This window comes from Electrona antarctica, assembly GCF_951216825.1.
Source record: "Electrona antarctica genome assembly, chromosome: 13".
NCBI lineage: Eukaryota > Metazoa > Chordata > Actinopteri > Myctophiformes > Myctophidae > Electrona > Electrona antarctica.
Genome location: NC_136794.1, coordinates 23,485,345 through 23,512,188, shown reverse-complemented (window position 1 = coordinate 23,512,188; position 26,844 = coordinate 23,485,345). Strand labels below are relative to the sequence as shown.

At 42.2% G+C, this 26,844-nt stretch overlaps 1 protein-coding gene across 3 annotated transcripts; it reads left to right on the top strand.

Annotated features, from left to right (window-relative positions):
• The first annotated feature begins 3 nt into the window (after positions 1-3).
• Positions 4-26,844, top strand: snx4 (sorting nexin 4). Of its 3 annotated transcripts, XR_013791363.1 has the most exons (15): positions 4-152; positions 2,975-3,099; positions 4,364-4,505; positions 5,021-5,170; positions 5,514-5,564; positions 16,391-16,446; positions 16,885-16,957; positions 17,224-17,285; positions 17,465-17,530; positions 18,246-18,335; positions 18,498-18,597; positions 18,775-18,920; positions 21,545-21,659; positions 24,023-26,005; positions 26,037-26,844. XR_013791363.1 is itself a non-coding variant. In XM_079518154.1 (14 exons), exons 1-14 carry the CDS (start codon positions 63-65, stop codon positions 24,068-24,070), a joined length of 1,311 nt encoding a protein of 436 aa, XP_079374280.1. In that variant the 5' UTR covers positions 4-62; the 3' UTR covers positions 24,071-26,844. The 3 variants fall into 3 exon arrangements, 2 of the variants coding, with proteins under 2 accessions (XP_079374280.1, XP_079374279.1); XM_079518154.1 differs by having other exon boundaries at positions 5,517-5,564; positions 24,023-26,844; XM_079518153.1 differs by having other exon boundaries at positions 24,023-26,844.

Genomic DNA, 26,844 nt, shown 5'->3' with positions numbered 1-26,844 from the left:
ACTGCGCATGCGTAGACGTGCAGTCAGCAGTGCCAGCTGACAACAACACAGAAGGTAAAAGAATGATGACAGACTCTGGAAGTGCAGAAGTGGCCGTGATCGGCAACACTGACATCACGCCAACGGAATCAGAGAACAACATCATAAACACGGTATAGCGGTTTTGTTATTTTCGTCTGTAAACTTCGAGGGCAGATGTTTTAAACCTGCTTTTAGTGACACCAAACTTCCACAAGCTAAGCCAGGCCCAGCTAGCTGGCTAACGGAGCTAACGTTACAGTCAGTCAGACTCCAAACCATAGCTACAGCCTCCAAACCCGATTGAAACTTTGCTACATCATTTTAACTTTAAACTTTAATCCCTACACGATCAAACGCACAACGTTATCTACAGTGATATTTGTTAACCGTAGACCGTAGTACTTGGTTAATACTTATTTGTAAACGTTATAACAGCTGAATGCAAATTATACTTCCTTGCTCGTCAGAGTCGTCAGCATTATTGGACATAATATGTCCTGGCGCTGCAAGAGCCCAACGTTCATATCAGACATAAGCATTCTTAATTTCTTCCACATAGATTCATGAGATTGCTGAGTATGCAACTTTGACAGATCAGTGCAGTTCCTGGCTGCTGACCTGCTTGTAGCAATGTATTGTCTTGTGACCTGCACATGCCACATCAAACTCATGCATAGTTGCATACACAAACAATTTAGGCAGGGCATTTAGCAGACGCTTAAATTAAGCATAAGTGTCACTGTCTGTGTATGTTTATTTACATGGTTGACTAGCCGCAATTTGCAACTATTTTTTATAACTTTATAACTCACCCCGAACGTGAAGACAACTCACCAGGGGTGAGATGTCTTCACTTTCAGGGGTGAGATGTCTTCACTTTCGGCCACTTTTGGGGTGAGTTGTCTTCACTTTCGGGGTGAGTTGTCTGACTGAATATGTAGCCTTTGAGCTCTTTTATATACTTTACTGAATATTGCACAATAATACTTTACTGAATATTAGAACTGTGATTGATTGATCATACATTATTATGATGTTATTTCACACTAGGGTACATTTCAAACAAAAGCAGACCAAAAAGCACTAAGACTTGTTTACATTAGGGTCTTTCGGTTTAAATTTATCAGAACATTTACAGACGTAAAGATATACACTTCTATGAAATGAAAACAGGAAATCAAAATATAAAGAACTAAATAAATAAAGGGAAAAATGTATCCAGTAATGGAAAAAAGGCGTGAATTTAGTCAGTATAAGTAGGCCTATTAGAACTGTGATTGATTGATCATGCGTGCGTTGGGAGTGCAGTCTAATTAGCAACTTTGTACAGCCGTGAGACTCTGCCTTTGAAGTGCAAACATTATCCACAAACGACCCCCCCCCCCCCTCAATGCTGCATAGAGAGTGAGAGAGAGAGAGACGCTCTACTCCTTACTTACAAGTGTTTCACCGGATTTTACTGTTAAATAAATAAATAATTAGCCGTGACTTCGCACGTCTGTAGGAACCGATAGTTAGATCCAAAATTGAATTAGGCCTACTGTAATGGGTGCCACGGAAAGTACAGACAACTCACCCCGCAATGTCAGAAAGTGAAAGTCTGGACTTTCGAGGTGAGCTGTCCGCACTTTCTCGCCCAACTCGCCCCAGCGGAAAGTACAGACAACTCACCCCGACATGTCAGAAAGTGAAGACAACTCACTGGGGTGAGTTGTCCAGTATTCATCTAGAGTTACAGTACCCTCCATTGACAGCCCATTGATCCAAATAAGACTGGAGGGGGAAGAACGAGTGGCAGAGCAAAAGGAACCAGTGGGGAGGAGGAATGGAGACGAGAGGACCATGGACAAAAGGAGTTTTCTGGCTTTCATAGCTATGGTGGTGAACTGTGCCGTTGAAATACGAAGATTAAGATGGTGCTTGACACAGCTAGGAGGTTTTTGAAGTGCTGAAGAGGCTGAGTAATAGAATGGAAATGCCAGTAAAGGGATAATCCGGGAGGGCACTGTAAATATTTCTCACTGAGGAGAACACCAAAGGAGATATCCCAACCTGTGGAGGGCAGTCTGCTGGAAACTACAAGAAGAAGATCCAAATTGAATTTCTGATCTGCATGTATTTAACAGCATTACACTCACAAACATTGCAATTTGCAGCTGTAGGGAAAGCTTGAATTATCCTTTCAATCTGCAAAGCGATTGTTTCATCAAAATCCACCGTAGACATGTTATGAGCTACTTTCTGTCAAGAAATTCCATGCAGGTGATTCATTCCAAGTGTTGGAGTTTGGAAGCGCTCGTCGAAGTCACTGAACGGCCCTGCGTACCACCTGTTTCGAATTTGCACATAATGCGGTAGGTAGCAGCACGGCTGCTACCTACCGGCAGTGCCCTTGAACAAGGCATTGAACCACTACGATGAAATGTGTTCTATGAGCAGGGCCTGGCTGGAAACAAGTTCTTGAGCTTAGCCCAGATACCCTGGGTAAATATAGTAATCATTTCATTTAAAACAGAGTGCATCCAAATTCCAATACTTACTATAATGATAATAATCATAACATGTCTACATTGAATTTTTATAAAACACGCTTTGTAGATTGAAAGAGGATAATTCAAGCTTGCCCTACAGCTGCAATGTTGGTGAGTTTAACGTTGTTTAATACAAGCAATCGGAAATTCGATTTGGATGGGCTGTCAACGGAGTCTATTGCAACTCTAGATTATTATAAAAATATCTAGCGTTGCAAATTGCGGCTAGGTTGACTCGATCCTGTATATGTTCTTGTACTTTGTTCTTTTACCTTTTTTGTCTTACTGACCGCCTGATTCTATATTCCTGCTGATATCCATGTCTCTCTCCTTCTGGTTGATTCTCTGTTGCATTTCTTACAGTCGGTCTTGTCTGTCTCACCACCAGCCCTCACCACTTGTTTGTTCTTTGACCTGCATAGATGGTGGAGCGTGGGACAGCCCTGCTGAGAAAGATGGAGATAAACGTGGCAGAGGCAGAGAAGAGAACCGGAAAGAACACCGTTAACATGCAGGAAACCTACACAGTCTACCTCATAGAAACACGGTGGGTCAGGAAGGGTAACGGGTCCGCTCGCCCCTTTTCCATCTCGCCCCACTACTCTACCTAGCTGTAAATAATTCATGTTTGTGATTATTTAAAAGGTATTATCATATTCATTTATCATTGTTAAGTTCACTCTGTATATCCACGGGCATAATAGCATGATGATGCCATTACAAAACATGGGCTACATGGAAGAAATGTGATTAATAAAACGAAATTAACTCCTAGAAGGTCATAAATTGTCACCGTCTCTGTGACATGTTGTTCTTTCTAAATTTATAGAGATCGACTACTATGCAATCAAATAAATCTGTATACAAGATAATTTCAGATTTCAGAGAGGGAGTGAAATACTAAATTAACTGTTAACTACATTTAAAAAAATCGCGGGGGAGAGTTGGTAAAGGGGCGAGCAGTCTCGTATTCTCAGGAAGGACCTATACAGCATCTTTCAAGTGTCCATACATACCTACATCTTCTTGCTGAAACCTTTTTTAGGGTTATATGTTTATATACACCTGACAAGGATTCATACTTATTCAACATTATCAATTACTTTTGGTAGGTACTGTAAGGTAAACAACAGCTTTATGAGTTACTATTACCTTTTGGGGGGGGGGGGGGGGGGGGGGGGGGGGTGTTACACAAATGGCTGCATGTGTGTACAACTAAGACATTACTGCAACAGTAATGCAGGGGCAGTTTCCGGGTGAGGTTAATGTGGCTGTAAGTGTATATTTGCTATATAAACAAAAGTGTTATTTCAGTATTAAGATGGATAAGCTAATATAAACAGTGTTGTTTATATAAGCCTATCTATCTTAATACTCTGAGATTGTGGCAATTTTAAACGGTGCCAGGTGAAACTCAACTGGTCTTTTCATCTTGGTGTTTCTATTTTTATTGTTCACCTAAATTTTTACACAATGTATTCCTATATTTCCATATGCACCTACTTTACGGTGCTGTACATTTGATTGCATCATTTTGAGTGGAATTAAATAATAGTTTGATGGTGTTCTTTACAATCATGCCAAGCATAGATGACAGCTCTGTAAACAAAAGTATTATGTGGATTTATAATGTTGTCATGTAACAGGTTTTGCTGTGGAATTCAGAAACAGAAAGTGTTACTTTCTGTGGTGTTTCCTCTGTTTGAAGTAGCTCTGGATATGAATATCAACATCAAGGAGGCGTGACAACAGCTATTATAACTGAAACTGAAAGTCACTAAAGTCGTTTTTCTTTTTGTCATCGTCTGCAGGCCAGCTGAAGCTGTCCCAGAGGGGGGGACCCCTGCTGCCCCGGACTCACTGTGGAGACGCTACAGCGAGTTTGAGCTTCTTAGAACGTACCTGCTAGTCACATATCCCTACATAGTGGTCCCGCCACTGCCAGAGAAAAGGGTGAGATGTAAAATGGGATGGCAGATTAAGGTTATGAATGAACCTTTTAAAATGATCTTTTTGGCATCTTCAGATGTGTTTTGTTGTGCTTTTGTTCAAGGAAAGGCGTGTAACTACATGTTACAAGCGTCATGACCATGATTATGACGCTCAAGATTAGATTTGGTTTTGCATGCGAAACAACCTTGAAAGTAAGATTGAAGTTTCAATGGGAAAGCAACTGGCCGTGTCTAGGCACGTCGTTTTAGTAGTCTGGCTTATGTCACTCGGAGGCTACTTGCTGTTTAGCATTTAGTCTGAAACCCTGCTGTTTATTAACTATATTTGCATTTGCATAGGGGCATTTATCTACTCCTCTTTTCCCAGCTGTCTCCTATCATGCTGGTTTTAATAAATCCCACCAAACAAGGATGGCAGTGGGCTAACGCAGACTTTTCGCTGTGGTACGAGCCTGGGCTTTAGATGAGGTGAGTCTCATATCCCTTTTTTAACTTCCCGGTTCATATTTTCTGTAGGCAGAGTTTGTGTGGCACAAGCTGTCAGCTGACAACCTGGATCCTGACTTTGTGGAGCGACGCAGAGTCGGCCTGGAGAACTTCCTGCTGCGCGTTGCATCACATAATGTTCTCTCCAATGACAAGATCTTCTTCCTCTTTCTCACAGAGGTTAGTATTTGGGCAACACACACACACACACACACACACACACACACACACACACACACACACACACACACACACACACACACACACACACACACACACGTGATTGATAGTTAGGAACCAAATGGACCCTTCTAAGTCTGGACCTTAGCAGGTCCATTTGGTTCCATTTATATACCATAAATAAGAGTCCCAGAAATACAAATGTTATCAAATGGTTGGTCAATGGCCTGCCATTAAACTGGGGGTCCTTGAATTTTAAATAAATCACTGATGTAAACCATATTAGCAACAAAAAGCACAAACATATGCCAAACACAATTTGACATCCTGTCTTATCTCCAAGCAGGAAAAGGAATGGCGAGATGCAGTTCTGGAGACAGGCTTTCAAGACAAGGTATTTGATCGGTAGTACTTTACCTCTCACATACTGTACAGTACACGTTTTTCACATTTATATAAACCTGCCAGTTTCACAGGTATGGATTATGTTCTAGATGTAACTACTAACGCCCTATATACTGTACTTGTGTCTCTATTCATTTTCAGTAGTAACTGAAACTACGGAACTGTTTGGAATTAACTCTTAACACATTTAATCTCCCATTCTATCTGTTTCTTTCAATCGCATTTATCTCCAATCCCTTGTCCCAGATGGTATTTCTGGTCAAAACAAGATTTATTCCCTGGCCCATAGCTGACACTGTGGTCTTCAAAATAAGGGTTGAATGGGGGAAAATGCTGGCGTGAATTATATCAAAGTTATTAATAAATCCTGGCGGGTAGATGGTTAACCGTTTCCGTCCATAGGACGTCGCCACACGTCCTAGGGGTCCCAATCGACGCGTACATCCGACGTCCTCACACGTCCTAGCGCATCCTCAATGATACGAGGCGAGATAAGAATATTCAGATTTTTTTTTATTTGTCAGTTCGCCATTCAGCTACTGTATGCTACACTCTAGGCAATTGTTAGCTTACCATTGACTTAGCTGTTAGCGCGGCGGAAAGAATGACTCGTCTCTCCTAATCCAGGGCACTCTCCGTGGTGTTGAACGGATCGATATACTGGCGCTTCATTTCTGCTCCTCATCCGTCTCTCCCGCAAAATATGAACGCTTTTTGGATCATATATCGTATAAATTAAAACGATCGCAATGTAAGCTAGCTATGTAAAGTAATTGTCTCCACCAGGCCGAAGGCATGGGGAGAGAGTATGTTTTGCACTCCGTCCGTGTGTGTGTCCGTCCGTCCGTGTGTCCGTCCTTCCTTCCGTCCGTCTGTGTACAGCTAATCTCCGGCACCGTTAACCCGGTCGATGCCAAACTTTGCACACACACTCCCTGGATGGCAACGATGAACCTCTGCCCCGCATTTTCCAGAACGGCCTGTTATAGCGCCACCATGAGGCAGCTTTTCACATTTTTACCTAAAACTGCACCGATCTGCGTGAAACGTTGCATGCACACTCCCTAGTGGCCAAGGACAAACCTTTGACCTGCAATTTCCGCATCTGCCTTTTATAGCGCCACCAGGAGGCTGACTTTTGTAAAACACCTTTTTTGATATTACTCCTCCAGATTCTGTCCACAAATCTCACAAATCGTTACACAGTATCTCTATGGTCATGTGCTCAAGTCGGATCTGTCCCATATTTCATATTCCATCCTAATTGGCTATAATTGGCTTTCACAGTTTGCAAGATTGCCCCGTTTTGAACAAAAGCCTCAAATCATGAACGCAGCATACAATTTACGTGAAATCTTTCACACATTTTCTTACTAGGCTAAGGAATATATCCCACCCTTTTCACATTGGCCTGTTATAGCGCCACCAACAGGTTGATTTTTGCAAAACACATTTTTGGAACAAAATGCCTCAAATCATCCAATTGCCATCAAAGGCTCCTAAACATTACTCCTAAACATTTTGCCAAACATCACACACACTCCTATCCTCCTGGTGGAGACCTGTGCCCGGAAGGGCACTTTTTCTAGTTATGAATATTTCACTGGGAACTCACTGGAACCCCCTCAAGGACCCCTGCCGGACCCCTCAAGGACCCCTGCCGGTCCCTGGACCCCACCCCCCCCACCCCATTGTGGCAGCGGTGGCCGAACGGATAGCGGCGCGGTCTTGATACCGGAAGATTCCTAGTTCGAATCAGCCGTCCGACACGTTAAAATTACCACCGCTGAAGTGCCCTTGAACAAGGCATTGAACCACTACGATGAAATGTGTTCTATGAGCAGGGCCTGGCTGGAAACAAGTTCTTGAGCTTAGCCCAGATACCCTGGGTAAATATAGATTTCATTTCATTTCATTGAAAACCAGACCTAGTGTGAGTCTAAAATACAGTCCAATTCTCAGTGGTAAATTAACAATTTTATTTGGTGTGTGTGCAAACTTTGTCCTACACAAACATGTATGGAAATCCCATGTATGGACAATTTTGAGTGTTCGTGTACACACAAACATTGCGTAACAACACAAACATTGAAGACGAAGGTGAGGATGCAAATTCTGATTGGCCGGAATGAGATGATGTATGATGATAAGATCGCCCCTCACTTCACACAGGTTTTTTTTTGTGGGGCACCAGCCCCTCCTATACACAGGTTTAATGTTTGTCTTTAGTTCAATGTTTGTTTTGTAAACGCATTGACAATGAAGGGAAAATTTACATCATAATGTGTCATTTACGTCATATTGTCTCTTTATTGTTAATGGCGTTTAATGTTTGTGTTTGCAGTGCACCGTTTGTTTTACATCACCATTCCATCACCTAATCAACATGAGACAGACTTTAATATGTTAGCGCCCCTCACTTCACACAGGTGTCAACATGAGTTACACGTAAAACATACCTGATTGTATTAAGTTGTTCTATTGTGTGAGTGATGGGAATGTATGACAGGGTAATAATAGTGGTCTATAGTAATAATAGTGGTCTCTTATTGGCGGTTGATGGTGACGTAACTAAGGTAAATCCACGGTTAGTATATATACATTGGAACATCATAAATTATATTGACAGAGGAATTTATAGAGTAATTAAATCACTACAGAAGATGAGTTAGACTTTAATATATTAGCGCCCCTCACTTCACACGGGTGTGATTTTTTATATATTTTTGGGGCTTTTTGCCCTTATTACTTGCGCAAGCAGAGCGTGCAAGTCATGTTTTCAGTCAGGTGCTACGATGCGCGTGTTTGGGGCCAGCACATGTTATGACGTCATATGATGGCCCCAAGCTGACCGTGCAGGTGTGTTTTTTTCATGCTACGAAGCATATGTCCCATGACGTGATGAAGATATGTACCAATGTCCCTTAGAATGCACGTGATATGATGTCATACGGACATACGGAAGCTGACCGTGCAGGTATGTTTTCCGTGAATCGTGATGAAGATTATGTACCAATGCCAGGGTATAATTGGTTGACGATGGTGACGTAATGATGATACGTTTCAGTGTCAAGTACATACGCATCAAACCACCCAGCCGATCACATTATACCACCAACCACTGCAACAAGCAAGTAGGCACTCGACAGAGTGCAGGTCTAGTTGACAGATATTACAGTAGGTAGACAGGAAATGGGGAGAGAGATGGGGGGAAGACACGCCGCAAAGGTCGTCGGGATCGGGACTCGAACCAGACTGGATTACCAGCCTAGGTGCCCGGACCGCTAGGCCGGCCTATTGAGTATGTACATTCATGTGAAAGAGACAGAGCATAGAGACGAGCAGTCCAACAGGACATGTTAAGTGACAGTGACAGTGACACCCAGACTGTTGCCACCATCCTACCCACATGCAAATTCATGTCAGGTTCTAATTCCACTGGGGCTTCCTACAATGCAAAGCAAGGGCAGCCCCTCCCTGATGATGTCCAATGATAAGATACAATCCATCTAGTCCAGCGACTCCAAACCTTGTTGGCAGACGACCGCAAGCATGCTCTGATAATGCATATGGCCCACCCTTCTGACCACTAATCGGCTGCCACGTTAAGTGGCAGATGGCTGGGCCACGAACACTTTCGAGATGTTCAAGTGGGCCCTGATCCATGCAGATGAGTGGGCCCTGATCCATGCAGAGGAGGTTGGGTAAATATAGATTTCATTTCATTTCATTGAAAACCAGACCTAGTGTGAGTCTAAAATACAGTCCAATTCTCAGTGGTAAATTAACAATTTTATTTGGTGTGTGTGCAAACTTTGTCCTACACAAACATGTATGGAAATCCCATGTATGGACAATTTTGAGTGTTCGTGTACACACAAACATTGCGTAACAACACAAACATTGAAGACGAAGGTGAGGATGCAAATTCTGATTGGCCGGAATGAGATGATGTATGATGATAAGATCGCCCCTCACTTCACACAGGTTTTTTTTTGTGGGGCACCAGCCCCTCCTATACACAGGTTTAATGTTTGTCTTTAGTTCAATGTTTGTTTTGTAAACGCATTGACAATGAAGGGAAAATTTACATCATAATGTGTCATTTACGTCATATTGTCTCTTTATTGTTAATGGCGTTTAATGTTTGTGTTTGCAGTGCACCGTTTGTTTTACATCACCATTCCATCACCTAATCAACATGAGACAGACTTTAATATGTTAGCGCCCCTCACTTCACACAGGTGTCAACATGAGTTACACGTAAAACATACCTGATTGTATTAAGTTGTTCTATTGTGTGAGTGATGGGAATGTATGACAGGGTAATAATAGTGGTCTATAGTAATAATAGTGGTCTCTTATTGGCGGTTGATGGTGACGTAACTAAGGTAAATCCACGGTTAGTATATATACATTGGAACATCATAAATTATATTGACAGAGGAATTTATAGAGTAATTAAATCACTACAGAAGATGAGTTAGACTTTAATATATTAGCGCCCCTCACTTCACACGGGTGTGATTTTTTATATATTTTTGGGGCTTTTTGCCCTTATTACTTGCGCAAGCAGAGCGTGCAAGTCATGTTTTCAGTCAGGTGCTACGATGCGCGTGTTTGGGGCCAGCACATGTTATGACGTCATATGATGGCCCCAAGCTGACCGTGCAGGTGTGTTTTTTTCATGCTACGAAGCATATGTCCCATGACGTGATGAAGATATGTACCAATGTCCCTTAGAATGCACGTGATATGATGTCATACGGACATACGGAAGCTGACCGTGCAGGTATGTTTTCCGTGAATCGTGATGAAGATTATGTACCAATGCCAGGGTATAATTGGTTGACGATGGTGACGTAATGATGATACGTTTCAGTGTCAAGTACATACGCATCAAACCACCCAGCCGATCACATTATACCACCAACCACTGCAACAAGCAAGTAGGCACTCGACAGAGTGCAGGTCTAGTTGACAGATATTACAGTAGGTAGACAGGAAATGGGGAGAGAGATGGGGGGAAGACACGCCGCAAAGGTCGTCGGGATCGGGACTCGAACCAGACTGGATTACCAGCCTAGGTGCCCGGACCGCTAGGCCGGCCTATTGAGTATGTACATTCATGTGAAAGAGACAGAGCATAGAGACGAGCAGTCCAACAGGACATGTTAAGTGACAGTGACAGTGACACCCAGACTGTTGCCACCATCCTACCCACATGCAAATTCATGTCAGGTTCTAATTCCACTGGGGCTTCCTACAATGCAAAGCAAGGGCAGCCCCTCCCTGATGATGTCCAATGATAAGATACAATCCATCTAGTCCAGCGACTCCAAACCTTGTTGGCAGACGACCGCAAGCATGCTCTGATAATGCATATGGCCCACCCTTCTGACCACTAATCGGCTGCCACGTTAAGTGGCAGATGGCTGGGCCACGAACACTTTCGAGATGTTCAAGTGGGCCCTGATCCATGCAGATGAGTGGGCCCTGATCCATGCAGAGGAGGTTGGGTAAATATAGATTTCATTTCATTTCATTGAAAACCAGACCTAGTGTGAGTCTAAAATACAGTCCAATTCTCAGTGGTAAATTAACAATTTTATTTGGTGTGTGTGCAAACTTTGTCCTACACAAACATGTATGGAAATCCCATGTATGGACAATTTTGAGTGTTCGTGTACACACAAACATTGCGTAACAACACAAACATTGAAGACGAAGGTGAGGATGCAAATTCTGATTGGCCGGAATGAGATGATGTATGATGATAAGATCGCCCCTCACTTCACACAGGTTTTTTTTTGTGGGGCACCAGCCCCTCCTATACACAGGTTTAATGTTTGTCTTTAGTTCAATGTTTGTTTTGTAAACGCATTGACAATGAAGGGAAAATTTACATCATAATGTGTCATTTACGTCATATTGTCTCTTTATTGTTAATGGCGTTTAATGTTTGTGTTTGCAGTGCACCGTTTGTTTTACATCACCATTCCATCACCTAATCAACATGAGACAGACTTTAATATGTTAGCGCCCCTCACTTCACACAGGTGTCAACATGAGTTACACGTAAAACATACCTGATTGTATTAAGTTGTTCTATTGTGTGAGTGATGGGAATGTATGACAGGGTAATAATAGTGGTCTATAGTAATAATAGTGGTCTCTTATTGGCGGTTGATGGTGACGTAACTAAGGTAAATCCACGGTTAGTATATATACATTGGAACATCATAAATTATATTGACAGAGGAATTTATAGAGTAATTAAATCACTACAGAAGATGAGTTAGACTTTAATATATTAGCGCCCCTCACTTCACACGGGTGTGATTTTTTATATATTTTTGGGGCTTTTTGCCCTTATTACTTGCGCAAGCAGAGCGTGCAAGTCATGTTTTCAGTCAGGTGCTACGATGCGCGTGTTTGGGGCCAGCACATGTTATGACGTCATATGATGGCCCCAAGCTGACCGTGCAGGTGTGTTTTTTTCATGCTACGAAGCATATGTCCCATGACGTGATGAAGATATGTACCAATGTCCCTTAGAATGCACGTGATATGATGTCATACGGACATACGGAAGCTGACCGTGCAGGTATGTTTTCCGTGAATCGTGATGAAGATTATGTACCAATGCCAGGGTATAATTGGTTGACGATGGTGACGTAATGATGATACGTTTCAGTGTCAAGTACATACGCATCAAACCACCCAGCCGATCACATTATACCACCAACCACTGCAACAAGCAAGTAGGCACTCGACAGAGTGCAGGTCTAGTTGACAGATATTACAGTAGGTAGACAGGAAATGGGGAGAGAGATGGGGGGAAGACACGCCGCAAAGGTCGTCGGGATCGGGACTCGAACCAGACTGGATTACCAGCCTAGGTGCCCGGACCGCTAGGCCGGCCTATTGAGTATGTACATTCATGTGAAAGAGACAGAGCATAGAGACGAGCAGTCCAACAGGACATGTTAAGTGACAGTGACAGTGACACCCAGACTGTTGCCACCATCCTACCCACATGCAAATTCATGTCAGGTTCTAATTCCACTGGGGCTTCCTACAATGCAAAGCAAGGGCAGCCCCTCCCTGATGATGTCCAATGATAAGATACAATCCATCTAGTCCAGCGACTCCAAACCTTGTTGGCAGACGACCGCAAGCATGCTCTGATAATGCATATGGCCCACCCTTCTGACCACTAATCGGCTGCCACGTTAAGTGGCAGATGGCTGGGCCACGAACACTTTTGAGATGTTCAAGTGGGCCCTGATCCATGCAGAGGAGGTTGGGAAACACTGATCTAGTCCCTCCTGTATGATCTTGTACAGCCTGACATCTAGAGCAGGGGTTCTCAACCCGTGGGTCGCGACCCCTCGGGGGGTCGCCAAATTATTTTAGGGGGTCCCCAAATTATTAAAAAAAAAAGAAAAAAAAAAAAGATATTTTTTTAAATTTTATTTTCACGATTTTTTGAAAATAGCAGACCTACAACAGATAGATCTGTCACTTAACATGTCCTGTTGGACTGCTCGTCTCTATGCTCTGTCTCTTTCACATGAATGTACATACTCAATAGGCCGGCCTAGCGGTCCGGGCACCTAGGCTGGTAATCCAGTCTAGATCTGCTATTTTTCAATAGCTAAATTATAACAATGCTTAAAACACCAAAAGGGGTTCCCGCCCAAAATGGTTTAAGGTTATTGTAGCAGTCAATTTATATTGGGGGTCGGGAGGGGGCGGGGCGGGGGTCCCGAGACATTGCCAAAGCATTTCCGGGGGTCCCCGGCCAAAAACGTTGAGAACCCCTGATCTAGAGATCGTATGAGATCAAATAAATCACGGACTAGTGACTACATCAAGTGCATATACTGCATAACACCAGAACTACTTTGGGTTCATGGGACCTAGGCTAGACTTTATTTGTATTTTTTATAGCTGCATCACGTGTCTGCAAAACCAGAGCATCTGCATAGAAAGACCATTGTAACAGTTAGTCCATGGACTCTAAAGCAGATTAATTCATGCTTCGTCGTATGACTGCATCTGTCATTTACAGCAAGTGACAAGGTCGTACAATGAAGTAGGAACGATTCATACTTCATACAAAAGCCAAATTATTAGACTTGAGAAAAAGAAAACAGGGTGGGATTCAGGCCACAGAGGGGAGGGGAACACAGAAGTGAACAAAGAAGTAAGCATCGCTTTTCCCTTTCATTCTGCTCTCTCTCTCTCTCTCTCTGGCGGTGCCACGATCCAACAATTCCTCTGCTCAATCCAACCATCACTCCCCCGTTCTTTCCTCCATCCATCCATTCCTCCATCCCTCTATCCTTCCACTGTCCTCAAGTAGAGTGGTGCAGTGGAGCATTTCCACGTCATTGGCCAGGGGAGCTTCCACAAGGCATCACAGACACACACACACACACACACACACACACACACACACACACACACACACTCACACTCACACATGTATACTGTATAAACACACACATTCAGTGTATGTTAAGAATGATCCATTTGACACAAGCATAATAACTATGCTAAGCTCATGGAGGATAGGGATATGATCGCTGTGGAAAGCTTCACACACACACGCACATGCACACGCACGCACGCACGTGTGCATGCAGTCTAGTGCTAGTAGTGGTCATGGACATCGTTGAGTCAATAGCCATTGCGTACGCTTCTGTGTTACCTCATCCAACCTGCTTCTATTCCTGTCCGATTTGAATATGATTCTTTAGAGCAGAGCAGCCTACCTGTGTTTGTGTACGCGACGTGTGTGCACACACGTGTGCGTGTGTCTATGCAACCGTTCTATTCAAATCACATCTATATTTTTGAGGGGCGCTAGCCCCTGCTATGCCTAGCTTTGTGTGTTTGTGTGTACCAAATTTGAGGTGATTTGTTTGGATGTGCATGGAATGCTGACGGCAATATAGCGTTGACTCCCATTGTAATTTGTAATAATGGAATGCGGAAGTGCTCATTCTATCTCAATGGGATAGTTACAATGTTTGGAACTGTAGCCCATAGCAGAGATCAAAACAAGATCAAAATGTGTCGCGACTCTCTTCTTCTACGGCTCTGCACCAGGCCAGCCAGGGGTGGGGATTATGTTTTCACTCCTGTGAGTCCATCCGTCCGTCCACCTGCATGTGCATTGATGACGTTTTATCAGTGTTTGTTTTGTGCGCACGTGTGCATGCTCACGTGCGCACGTGTATGTACTGTATGTGCGTGCGCACAGAGTGTGAAATCCATGTGTGTTTGTCCCCAGACGTTGCGTGTCTTGACTCTCCATTAACTCTGATAAGTGGCCAATTACAGCAGCTGTCTTTCAGGAGCAGATCTCAGATAGGCATACACATGGTCCCAGGTAAAAGGCCATGCACTTTGCATATTGGTCTTTTAAGATCAAATCCAATGGCTGACAGAATGTCTCACTAATGTACTGTACATTCACTTAAGTTGAATCAACTAAAAACACCTTGGGTACAGTACAGAATATACAGTAGTGGAAATGGAATGCCGCAAGAGATACTTACACTAAAAGAGAATGTCATGATGTCAACACAGAGGAGCGTGATGCTGTACAAGCATGCAGTTGAAAGACACCTTTTAGAGAACAAGGTCACAAGGGCATTAGTTGTCTCCACCAGGCCGAAGGCATGGGGAGAGAGTATGTTTTGCACTCCGTCCGTGTGTGTGTCCGTCCGTCCGTGTGTGTGTGTGTCCGTCCTTCCTTCCGTCCGTCTGTGTACAGCTAATCTCCGGCACCGTTAACCCGGTCGATGCCAAACTTTGCACACACACTCCCTGGATGGCAACGATGAACCTCTGCCCCGCATTTTCCAGAACGGCCTGTTATAGCGCCACCATGAGGCAGCTTTTCACATTTTTACCTAAAACTGCACCGATCTGCGTGAAACGTTGCATGCACACTCCCTAGAGGCCAAGGACAAACCTTTGACCTGCAATTTCCGCATCTGCCTTTTATAGCGCCACCAGGAGGCCGACTTTTGTAAAACACATTTTTTTACATTACTCCTCCAGATTCTGTCCAAAAATCTCACAAATCGTTACACAGTATCTCTATGGTCATGTGCTCAAGTTGGATCTGTCCCATATTTCATATTCCATCCTAATTGGCTATAATTGGCTTTCACAGTTTGCAAGATTGCCCCGTTTTAAACAATAGCCTCAAATCATGAACGCAGCATGCAATTTACGTGAAATCTTTCACACATTTTCTTACTAGGCTGAGGAATATATCCCACCCTTTTCACATTGGCCTGTTATAGCGCCACCAACAGGTTGATTTTTGCAAAACACATTTTTGGAACAAAATGCCTCAAATCATCCAATTTCCATCAAAGGCAAACATGTTTATATTACTCCTAAACATTTTGCCAAACATCTCACACAGTCCTATCCTCCTGGTGGAGACCTGTGCCCAGAAGGGCACTTCTTCTAGTTTGGATTGTTTCCGGGTCGTGGGTTTCTGAGTAAAAGCGGCCATGTCTTTCCGGCACCCCAGAGCTCCTATTTTGAAGGACTTCCTACACTGATTGTTAAGGTTAACCACCATTCAGAGTTTATTCAAAACAATTCCGTAGTTAGGTTTGCACTAAACCAAGGGCTGTTTATTTAGTTAAAATCTGGTCTTTGGCCCATATTGGTGTTTAGAGATGCAGTTCAACTGTAGACTGTTTGCAAAATGAAACCAACACTGTCTGTGTGTGTGTGCGTGCGTGCGTGCGTGCGTGCGTGCGTGTTTTCTCTTAACAGGTTGACTCCAGGCTAAAGTCTCTAAATGCCATGTTCAGAGTCAAGAACCCGGACAAGTATGTGAACAGCATACACTACTGTACACCCACTAACAAGATGATTTCATTTCCTCCCATCAAACATCAGATTGACTTAATTATCATCTCGTTTTGGTTATTAGATTGTAGCTTAATATGATCAAAGGGTTGATTTAATGCACATTACACACAGGGAGGGAGATTAGCCATAGAGTTCAGCATTATCGTAAGAGCGTAGTTATGAAATCGTTATCAGTAAGAGTTGTGTGTCATTTATTTGATAATTATATGAAATGGAACAAGTCTTGCTACAGTACAAAGTCCCATTATAAGTTGGGGTTAAAGTAAAATTATTACAGTTTTAGTACAGTAAAAACATTAATTAATTATAATTATTAATTATATTTTATTTTACGTGTGTGTGTGTGTGTGTGTGTGTGTGTGTGTGTTCTTTTTTTTTTTTCTCTCCTTTTTCAGGCGATTCTCAGACCTAAAACAATATAGTGATGAAATGAACACAGTCATTGCCCAGCTACTCCGGGTGCGAGCGGTGAGTACTAAGGACACTCATACTATATACTACAGTACACACTCTTACTTTACTGCTTACTGCCTGTTTAGTACATTTGCATCTCGTCTTGGTTGTTTGTCCTATACAAATGTGGATCATGCAAACACACATTACTGAAGAATAGCACATTGTAGAAATAGACTACAGAGATGTGTGTTTATAATCGCTTTTTGTAATGTCTCTATGAGAGTAACAAAGGCTATGTAGGATCCCTATGCTTAGCTACTGGTTTCTGTCTGTCCCAGAGAGTAGCAGACAGGATGTATGGTGTTTACAAGGTCCATGGCAACTACGGCCGTGTCTTCAGGTAGGAAACATACCACAACATAGCTAGTCTTGCGTTGCCAGATCATTTTGTGTTAGTTGGTCATTTCAAGTTATGAGCAAAATTCTAGCTGTGTTACAGTCTACCATGGCTGACTTTACTATTATTATTTTTTGTTAACCAGTTAGCTGTGTTCTGTACACTGTTTCTTTGTTAACCAGTGAGTGGAGCGCTATAGAGAAGGAGATGGGAGATGGACTGCAGAGTGCAGGTCACCATATGGACACGTAAGGACACACACACACGCACAAATTGAAAATTAAACGCACAAAAGCATAGCTTAGTTTGCGACCATTTCACAAAGAAGTACAACTATAAAATTGCATGTAAACTTTGCGAAACAAATTCAAATTCTACAGCAATCATTCGAAATGCAAGCAACTGTGCATCCAAGCAATCCATTATGCACAGATTGGGATACAAAGAACAACAATGTGTGACATACTATAACTACACAACTTCAGAGGAAAATGGGCAATCAGAGATGTTTCCCATAAGGTTTACAGCCTCCTTTTCCCCAGGCTGGCTACATGACCTAACTTAACCTACCAGACACTATGTGTGTGTCAGCGATGTCCGTGCTGTTCTCGACAGTGAACCTTACGCGGTCTGCGTTGATTGACTTCCTTAATAAAAATATGTGTACTAACTTATGGCCAGCCAGTACATCAAGCTGTGTAGGCTGCCTACTGTGGTTGAGCTGAGCAGATTATGATGCCATTTATGTTATTAAAGTAGATTTGGAAAATTATGGGTGGTAGTTCTTCCTTGGCCCAGTGGGAATGTGCATGCAAGTTTCACACTACATTAATAATCTGTTGCCTTTTGTGCAAAAAGGATTCTGTGTGTGCACTATACACAGACACTGTGCTTTATGTGTTGTGATTGCGTTCACGTGTATACACAGACACTGCTTTAAGTGTTGTGTCTGTTTGTGTTCAGATATGCTGCATCAGTAGATGACATCCTGGAGGAAGAGGAACACTATGCTGACCAACTGAAAGAATATCTCTTCTACACCGACTCACTCAGGTGTGTGTGTCTGTTTGGTGAACATACCATTACCATTATGAATCCAAGCCAAAAACTATCACCTGCTCATAGGCATGAAAGAGAGCTACAGTATGTGCTATAGATGGGTAGATTAATTCCCACGTAACCAAATCACTTCAGACAAGGTGTGTTTGTATACAGGTCGGTTTGTAGGAAGCATGAGTTGATCCAGTATGAGCTGGAAACGGTAGCTCAGGACCTGGCCAGCAAGAAACAACAGAGAGAGGAACTGGTGACCGGGGTGAGACACAGGAAGACACTCTCCTTTATGCGTACACACACTCATATTTCACACACATTTAGAAAATGTACCTGAACATGCAAAGATAATTTTCACAGTTGGTTAAGATTTTGATAGTGTTCGGTATCTTAACGAATGTGTCTTTGTGCGTGCGTGTGTGCACACGTTTGTGTGTAGACGGTACGTGTGTTCTCTCTAAAGGGGATGACCAGTAAGCTCTTTGGCCAGGAGAGCCAAGAGCAGAGGGAGAGCAGGGTTTCAGCCCTGGAACAAGGCATCCAGGAGGGAGAGGAGGCCCTCAAAGAGAAGAACATTGAGTCCCAGTAAGACACACACAGTAGACCTAGGGCTCCATTTTCGTCACCGCTAAACCCCTTATCCCTAAACTTCTTTGCCTTTACTATTTTTCAAAACATTTTGAATAGTTAAAATTGCCAGTCTACAAGCTCACAACGTGTCAATGTAGATTGGCTAGTTGAACTATTCAAAAATATTTTTCAAAATAGTAAAAAAAAGGCAAAGAAGTTTAGGGATAAGGGGTATAGCGGTGACAAATGGAGCCCCTACAGCTCAGTGGCCTTGTGGTTACAATATCTGCCCTGCGATTGGGAAGTTGGGGTTCATATCAAAGACTATACCAATACTATACCAATTCCCTCGTGCCTGTCACTCAGAATCAAGGGTTGGATTGGGAGTAAGTCCCTGCCACATGCTCGCATCATGTCCAGGGGAGTGTAATTGTACATCTGAACGATATATCGTCATCGTTGTATAGAGCGTTGCAGTCCCGCCCCCTCGAGAGACCCGGAAAAGAATTCCCCGTTCATTTTCCTCATAGACTTTTCAAAAAGTATTTATTTAAAGACGAACAAATAATTAGAAGAAAAAAACACTTTTTGTTGTTTTTCTTCTTTGTAATTATTTGTTTGGTCCAAAATATTGTGTTTGTTGTCATGATTTGTCACGACTCTTAAAAGGTCTTTAAATAAATACTTTTTGAAATGTCTATAGGGAAAATGCATTGGCAAAAACAAAAAGTAGCCTAATGACCAGCTTTTCAACAAACGGCCGTTTTTCCCAACAATTTTCATCATTGCAGCTGCTAATTTTCCGTTGTTACTCATGCCATGATCCTCTTGGAATTATCTCAGGTTCAAAATCCAAGTTCATGTTCAATGCCTCTCATGCCAAGCCATACAGTAGGTTCAGTCAATAGTAGGCTAATAGGCTACTTCTAATCTACAATGAAATGATCAAAAGATCGTCACCTGCGCTTGTCATTACGCAGTGATTTTTGATCCTTTAGTCTTTTGAGTTTAACTAAAACAATAAAAAAAAAAATATATATATATATATATATACATACACACACACACACACACACACACACACTATAGCCTACATTTCATATGGCTAACTAAACTAAAGCCACTGTTCTTGGTCAGGGGATGTATGCCATAGTAGGCCTAGGCTTTTACTACTTCCGCGAAGATTGTATCGATATGTATTTTTCAGCGTCACTTAAGCATAACATTATGAACAAAGAGGCTGCGATCAAAAGAAACGCTTCCCCGTCTCACAGTCTTCACATTGTGAGGACCTCAATGGAAATAAGTTCCTGGACTTTCTTGTGAAAATCCTTAAATGCTGATGTAACCATGTAGTTTTAAATGCTTTTTCAAAGAAATCAAACCATATTAATTAAAAACAAAAGTTATCCTCTGGTGTCATTATCTTTCTAGCCTACTCAATGTCAGCAGATGTAGGAGACCTCAAATACAATAAAATAACCAAATATTTTGTATATCATTTATATACTATTGTTAATTGTTCATATGCTTATGTGGCGCTACTTACAGACGAGAGAGAGAGAGACAAAACAGGAGAGGGAGAAAGTACCGGAATGCTTTTTCTTTTCTTTTCCCATGTGTTGACTTTTGACCCACTCTGCCCACCCCACGATAATTGCTGAAATCTTGACCTTGGCCTGCGGGCAGCGGGCCGGCCCGCACATCACTACAGCCTACATTGTTTTCAATCCGAGCACCCTGTATTTACACTATGCAGGAAACATCAACAGTGTGACCAGGTGCTGAGTGTCTATTCTGAGCTGCGTGTTCACGTCTGGCCTTGTTATCTAATCGCCCAAAGTTAAATATTTTGAGACGAGAACGGCTTGCTGGAAACAAAACACTTTGGTACACATATGGCCCAAGTCGTACATGAGTCCATTGACTGGACTGAGTTCCGTTTTGTGACCCAACGCCTCCGACTCAAAACACAATTTTAACATGCACAAATTACTGTAATGCGTGCATGTTAGAACCCCCGAACGCCCAGGGTTATTTAATCCATTAAATCAGATTTATAGCAGGGGAGCACATTTAGCGACAGATCGGATGCTATCCCAGATGTAGCTGAAGTAGCTTGATGTAGCCAAAACACTCCCAAGGCGATCAACGACAATGGGAGGTATGATTAATTCTAACACATAATCTTTTCTTAGAATTGGACGGAATGATTTAGATCAAGAGTTATTCAAGTTTTAAGATTTGTGGAGCCTGTGGAGCGATGCGATCGGTTTTGATATCAATAATCTCCGTCCTTTTTATCAATCTCCGTCCTGAGCACTGGGCGTTACTAATTGATTGAACGGAGAACTCCGTCCTTGCCGCTCAGGGTGTTTAAAACATTACCATATGTGACACCTCCTACTCTGTTGATCCTACACCACCGCCCAGATCAACTGATCATATATCAGCATAATGTTTGAAGGCTGCAAATCATAATACTGGTATGGAAATAGAAAGGAGATAGCCCATCCTATGAATAAATTAGGATTATTGTTTTAATTTCAGTTTAGGCCAGATAATGTAGGTTACATGCTTCTATTCATATTCAACTGAAATAAGCAAACAGTGGCCCTGTGTGTTTTTTGTTTCTTCAGGGAGTTTGTGCGAACAGCCTGGGAGGACATAGAGCGCTTCAAAGAACAGAAGGACGGTGATTTGAGAGAGGCACTAATCAGCTATGCCATTATGCAGATCAGCATGTGTAAGAAGGTACGGCATGCGTGTGTATCTGTGTGTTCTGGCTGTCTGTGTAATTGACCATATTCACAAGGGGGCCTTTTGCTCTTATGTCAGTTCTTTCCCACCCCCAGTTGAGTATGACATGTAGAGCAAAATAACTTCAGTGGCTACGTAGATCTCATTAGCCACTACTATGTATTAGTTACTGTATGTTTGCAGCTTTATATATTTTTTGTTTTGTTTCAGTCTTTTTCAGTCTTTTCTTTTTTTTTTTTCATTAAAGGCACAAAAAAAATAGATTTAGAACAAGATTTATAGCACTTTCCTGGGGTCTTTGTGTGTAATATATGGGTTTTAGATTTTACCAGTGTCCATGATGTCATGGGCACTGGGCTCACTTCCTTCCTGGACTACAATTTCCATAATGCTTTGGTGTAAAGTTCTCAACGGGCCCAAAAATTAAGCCCCGGCCCGGCCCGGCCCGGCCCGGCCCGGCCCTAACTGGGTCAGCCCGAAGCTCGGCCCGACCCTAAAGTACCAAAATGTTAGGCCCGAAGCCCGAAAAAGCCAGACAAAAAAAAAAAGAACGCCACTTAATGGCCAGCGCAGCGGCGCGCCGTGGTTCAGTGTGTGTCTGTGTGAGAGTGAGTCAATGGACTTATCGCCGAAATAAAGGATTTATGTAGCTCATTAGTTAGACTGTTAATGTTCCATTTCCATATCATTCTAATGGATTCCATTTCCAGTGTGGTGAGTATAGCTCCCCTTAGTTTCCTCTGAAGTGAAGCAGCTATATGTCCAAGACTCCCAAGTATCGTCCCCGTTCGGTGTCCAAAATAACAAACATAGCCTACAGAGTTTACAAACCATCCACGCACCCGCTCATGGCGTGTCTCGACAGCTTAGACATCTGTTATTTTAAATCGGGCACATAAAACGAGGCATGCCGCCGCACCGAGGGACGGCGGTTATAATACTAATAATTTTGTAAAACAAATAGACTGTAGCCTGCAGTGGACTGTAACATTGCGTGGTCATCACACACTAGAGAATTTATAATATAAATTATATAATTATTTTATATGGATTGGTTGGTGACTATATGACGTTGATTAGGCCTAATGATTAGGTTATTCATTTATAAAACATTTAGCATATGAACTGAAGCTCATTCGGTGCGCTGCAAACCAGAGGCCAGCCAGCGGTATAAACAACCACCCCACCGTTCACTTCTCTCTGCTCATGCCTGCGCGCAGTCAGTAGCCTAATCCAACCCCCCGCCTCTCCACTCCTCCGTCTTCCTCCTGTCACAATTAAGTGAATCGCCGCAGCCCTCTTCATAATAAATACATACTTGTAGGCTATAGCCTACACATTACACAAATAACAGAATAGGCCTATCTCACAGCCCGCTTTCCACGCCCACTTCCGGTAAATAGTGGTGTCTTTAACATGAGCATTTACACGTTTTTTTTCTCTGGAGAATCTAAGTACATTTTCTAATGTAAAAATGTGACAGACCAATATTATTATGAAGCAAACAAGATGGTAAATCAGGTCGAACAGATAGAACAAACCTTACCTTGAGAAAACAAAAGTTGTAGACTTCTTAAATTACCTCGGTTAACATGTAGTGTCTATGGAGTGACGTCACGCTATCACCACTAACCCCGAAAGGGGGCGTATTTAGGGGGGCGGGGAAATTCTGTGAGATAGGCTTATTGCTATTTTTATTATAATAACATTCTTAGAAAAATGGAGAAAAAGAGAAAGAAAAAAATCATGGAAAATCACTGAGCCCGACTAATTAGCATAATTGTTGGGCTCGGCCCGGCCCGAAAACGTTGGGTCGGGTCGGTACCGGTCGGGCCAGGTCGGGTTCGGGCAGAGTTTGAGAACTTTACTTTGGTGCACAATTCCCATAATGCTTTGGTCCACCCTATACTTGTGGATAGGGTGAGGGCTGCCTTACAGTGTTTCCACACCTGAGCCGACAACCGCGGACGTTTTCTCTGTCGGCCAGCTTCTTTTCCGGCTTTTTAGACAGCTGGTGGATGGAAATTAAGCTCCACCCACACAGCAGGTTGCCGCGACGGCCAGATTCCCGGAAACGCTGGCCCCCGCGGCAGTCAGCCATCATGGACATTGCTAAAATCTAAAATATCTAAAACCATCATGGACATTGCTAAAATCTAAAATATCTAAAACCACATATACAAAGACCCCAGGAAAGTGTATAAATATTCGAAACATCATTAACATATATTTTTTTGCAAAAGGGGTGAAGTTTAATGAAATCTCACGCCTCAGGAATTGTTGCAGCCTCTGGGTTGTTATGTATTGGTGCATCTCTCTGTCACTCACTCTATTCTTCACACTCTTTACTCTCACAGGGAATCCAGGTTTGGTCCAATGCCAAGGAGTGTTTTAACAAGATGTGAGCCAATCAGTCTTTCCGATGCTCAACAAACTGTCAATACCAATCAGCTTTATTTTGACTAGACTGGGACCCTGTCAGCCAATTTTCCAGCCACAGTCCGAGTCCTGTAGAGGTGCATCATTGGGGCCCAGATTTTGTCTTCAATTTGTACACTTTGCTGATTGTAAGTTAACTGAGAGTGAGACACGCACACGCACAATGATTCCAGGTCAAATCCATTTAAAAAAAATGTGGAGCTGATTTCTGCCTCTTTCATTTACGTTGTTTTTCAATGCCACTCACCATGCACAGCACACGGCTGCCTGCAGTAAGGGTACCTGTTCCTCTGTTTACATATTTTTTTCACTGTGGTTGCACAGTTACTGCATCCCCAAGATTCATTGTTTTTGAGGCTTGACCAAGACCTAGATTGCTGTTGTTGAACATATGGTGTTGTGAAAATATAGTACACCATTGTCCTTATTATTTCACATTTATATTGGCTATTAAGAAGTAATGTACTTCAGTCCGTGGGTCAGTTCTACCCCTCTTTCAAATTGTATTATTTCAGAAAAGCTGAAACTTTATTTTAATTTTTTCAAAAGGCTATACATGTACTGTAGAGTTCCACATTAATTTCACAGTGAAATTAGTGCATATTTTCACTGAAAATATCTATAATATAATTTAGTGTAAAGAATAAACCAGACCAGAATGCTGCTTTCATTCAGGTTAAATTGACTATGGTCATTATCACTACTCATAATAACACTATGTATTCAGAGGAAATCCTACACAGCTCATTTTAAATCACAGATCTTGGAAAAGGGCTGGCGCAGTCCCAATGTTTTGGTATTGCTAGATAAACAGAAAAAGGATTTCAAACACAGGCCTTGTCATTTTCAGTTAAAATTACGGTCCATCCTAATGCTTACAGGCTGCAGAGTTATGTACTTGCTTGTAGTCTGTGAGAGTTCTCACGGACCTGCAGATTTGTGCCACAGTTCCTATATCTCCCAGCCATGACAGACATGCGTGTTTAAGTATGTATGCAGGGAGAAGTCCAGCTGTTTGGAATTCATTCTCTCAGGACTCAAAACCAAAGGCTCCCCTAAAATATGTCCAGCTTAGGTTTCAAATGAGAATTACAATTTCATGAAAATGTACCCCCCCCCTCTCTCAAAACCAAGTTGTGAGATGGTTGATTGATTGATTTTGCTGGTATTAAAGGACAACTTTCGTTTTTTTCAACCAAGGTTCATGTTTTAGGTTGTTATTAGAGAAAGTAAAAGGTGAGTGTTAATTTTTTTTCATTTGCTGCTTTCTTTCGTTTTAGGGATTTTAGCTCTTTTTGACAGGGGGGCGGGGGCAATCGAGCATGGGGCTAAATATGTATTTTTGTACAAAATGTTATGGTGATTATTTTTTTTTATTATTTACTATAGTCCTAATAAACCCCAGGAAATTACATCTGGCCACAGAAGATCACAGGATCTACTGAATGTGAAGGTAGCCTACTGGGGGGAAGCCACACTGTGTCATAGGCTCAATATCTCAGTTTGTCAAATTCAGTAGATCTTGTGATCTTTTGTGACCAGATGTAATTTCTTGGGGTCTAGTAGGACTATAGTAAATAATAAAAAAATAAATCACCATAACATTTTGTAAAAAAATACATATTTAGCCCCATGCTCGAATGCCCCCGCCCCCCTGTCAAAAACTGCTAAAATCCCTAAAACGAAAGAAAGCAGCAAATGAAAGAAAATTAACACTCGCCTTTTACTTTCTCTAATAACAACCTAAAACATGAACCTTGGTTGAAAAAACTAAAGTTGTCCTTTAAGTTAACCCTGAGTTGTGCATGGGTGTGCTATTTTACTGGCAACCAAATAAGTAAGTATAAATTGGGTTTAAGAGCGGGTGCCAAAGTTGTTATGACTTGACTGCAGCTCCTTGTGTTGTACAGCCCATGGGTAATCCCTGGTCAGTGGGTACAGCCCATGGGTAATCCCTGGTCAGTGGGGAGGAGTTGTAGAACCACTGCCAGTATGCCTCCGTCTGTTGGTAGTGTGTGTTTTTTTCTCCTCTCCAAACGCCTACACACTCTTAGTCTTACATGAGACACATCCCAGTCACTCGAGACCTGACCTCACATCTTGTAAATGCAGTAGGGCCAGTTCATTTGAACCTCACAATGGAGGCAGTTTCGATGAGTTTCCAGCTATGAGCCATGTTGGGAGAATGTGAATGCAGATTGTTTGAGTCTATTCTGTAAATGTCAATTGCCTTAAAGTTTTTAATTAGTATTAGTCATGTGCTAGTGTTCACCGTCTTAGTGCCATGCCAGATTTCCTAGGTCCAGGGGAGCACGTTTTGATTATAGCATCAGCATGTCATATGGGCAAACAACAAAAGTGACATGTTTTAACCACTTTGAATGAAAAAGGTTGACCACATTGTTGATCATTGGCACTGCAAATGTGTTGTGCCCTATACGGACCTGGTGATACTTTTTTCTTTCAAGCAGAAAGAGGCTTATAAGTGAATTTTGTGTAAATGGATTGACTTACAGTGTAGTGGTATCTTGAAAGTTATACAGAGTTTATTCCCCACCTACACATTCTTCTATGTAAATATTCATAATCCATATACTCCTCCTGGATTGGGGCTTTGAGATGTTTTTCTTTTCTTTTTTATATATATATATAATGAACATGAGAATATTTTTCTTTTTATTTTAATGTTTCTGTGCCAAGACACTAATAAACACTGTTTTCCTCTTTTACATTACATCAA

Bases quoted from the DNA above. Each gene is read 5' to 3' on its own strand.
- snx4 (XM_079518153.1), top strand. From the start codon at position 63: ATGATGACAGACTCTGGAAGTGCAGAAGTGGCCGTGATCGGCAACACT. The intron at 153-2,974 runs GTATAGCGGTTT...TGACCTGCATAG, and splicing joins AGAACAACATCATAAACACG to ATGGTGGAGCGTGGGACAGC. The intron at 5,171-5,513 runs GTTAGTATTTGG...CTTATCTCCAAG, and splicing joins TCTTCCTCTTTCTCACAGAG to CAGGAAAAGGAATGGCGAGA.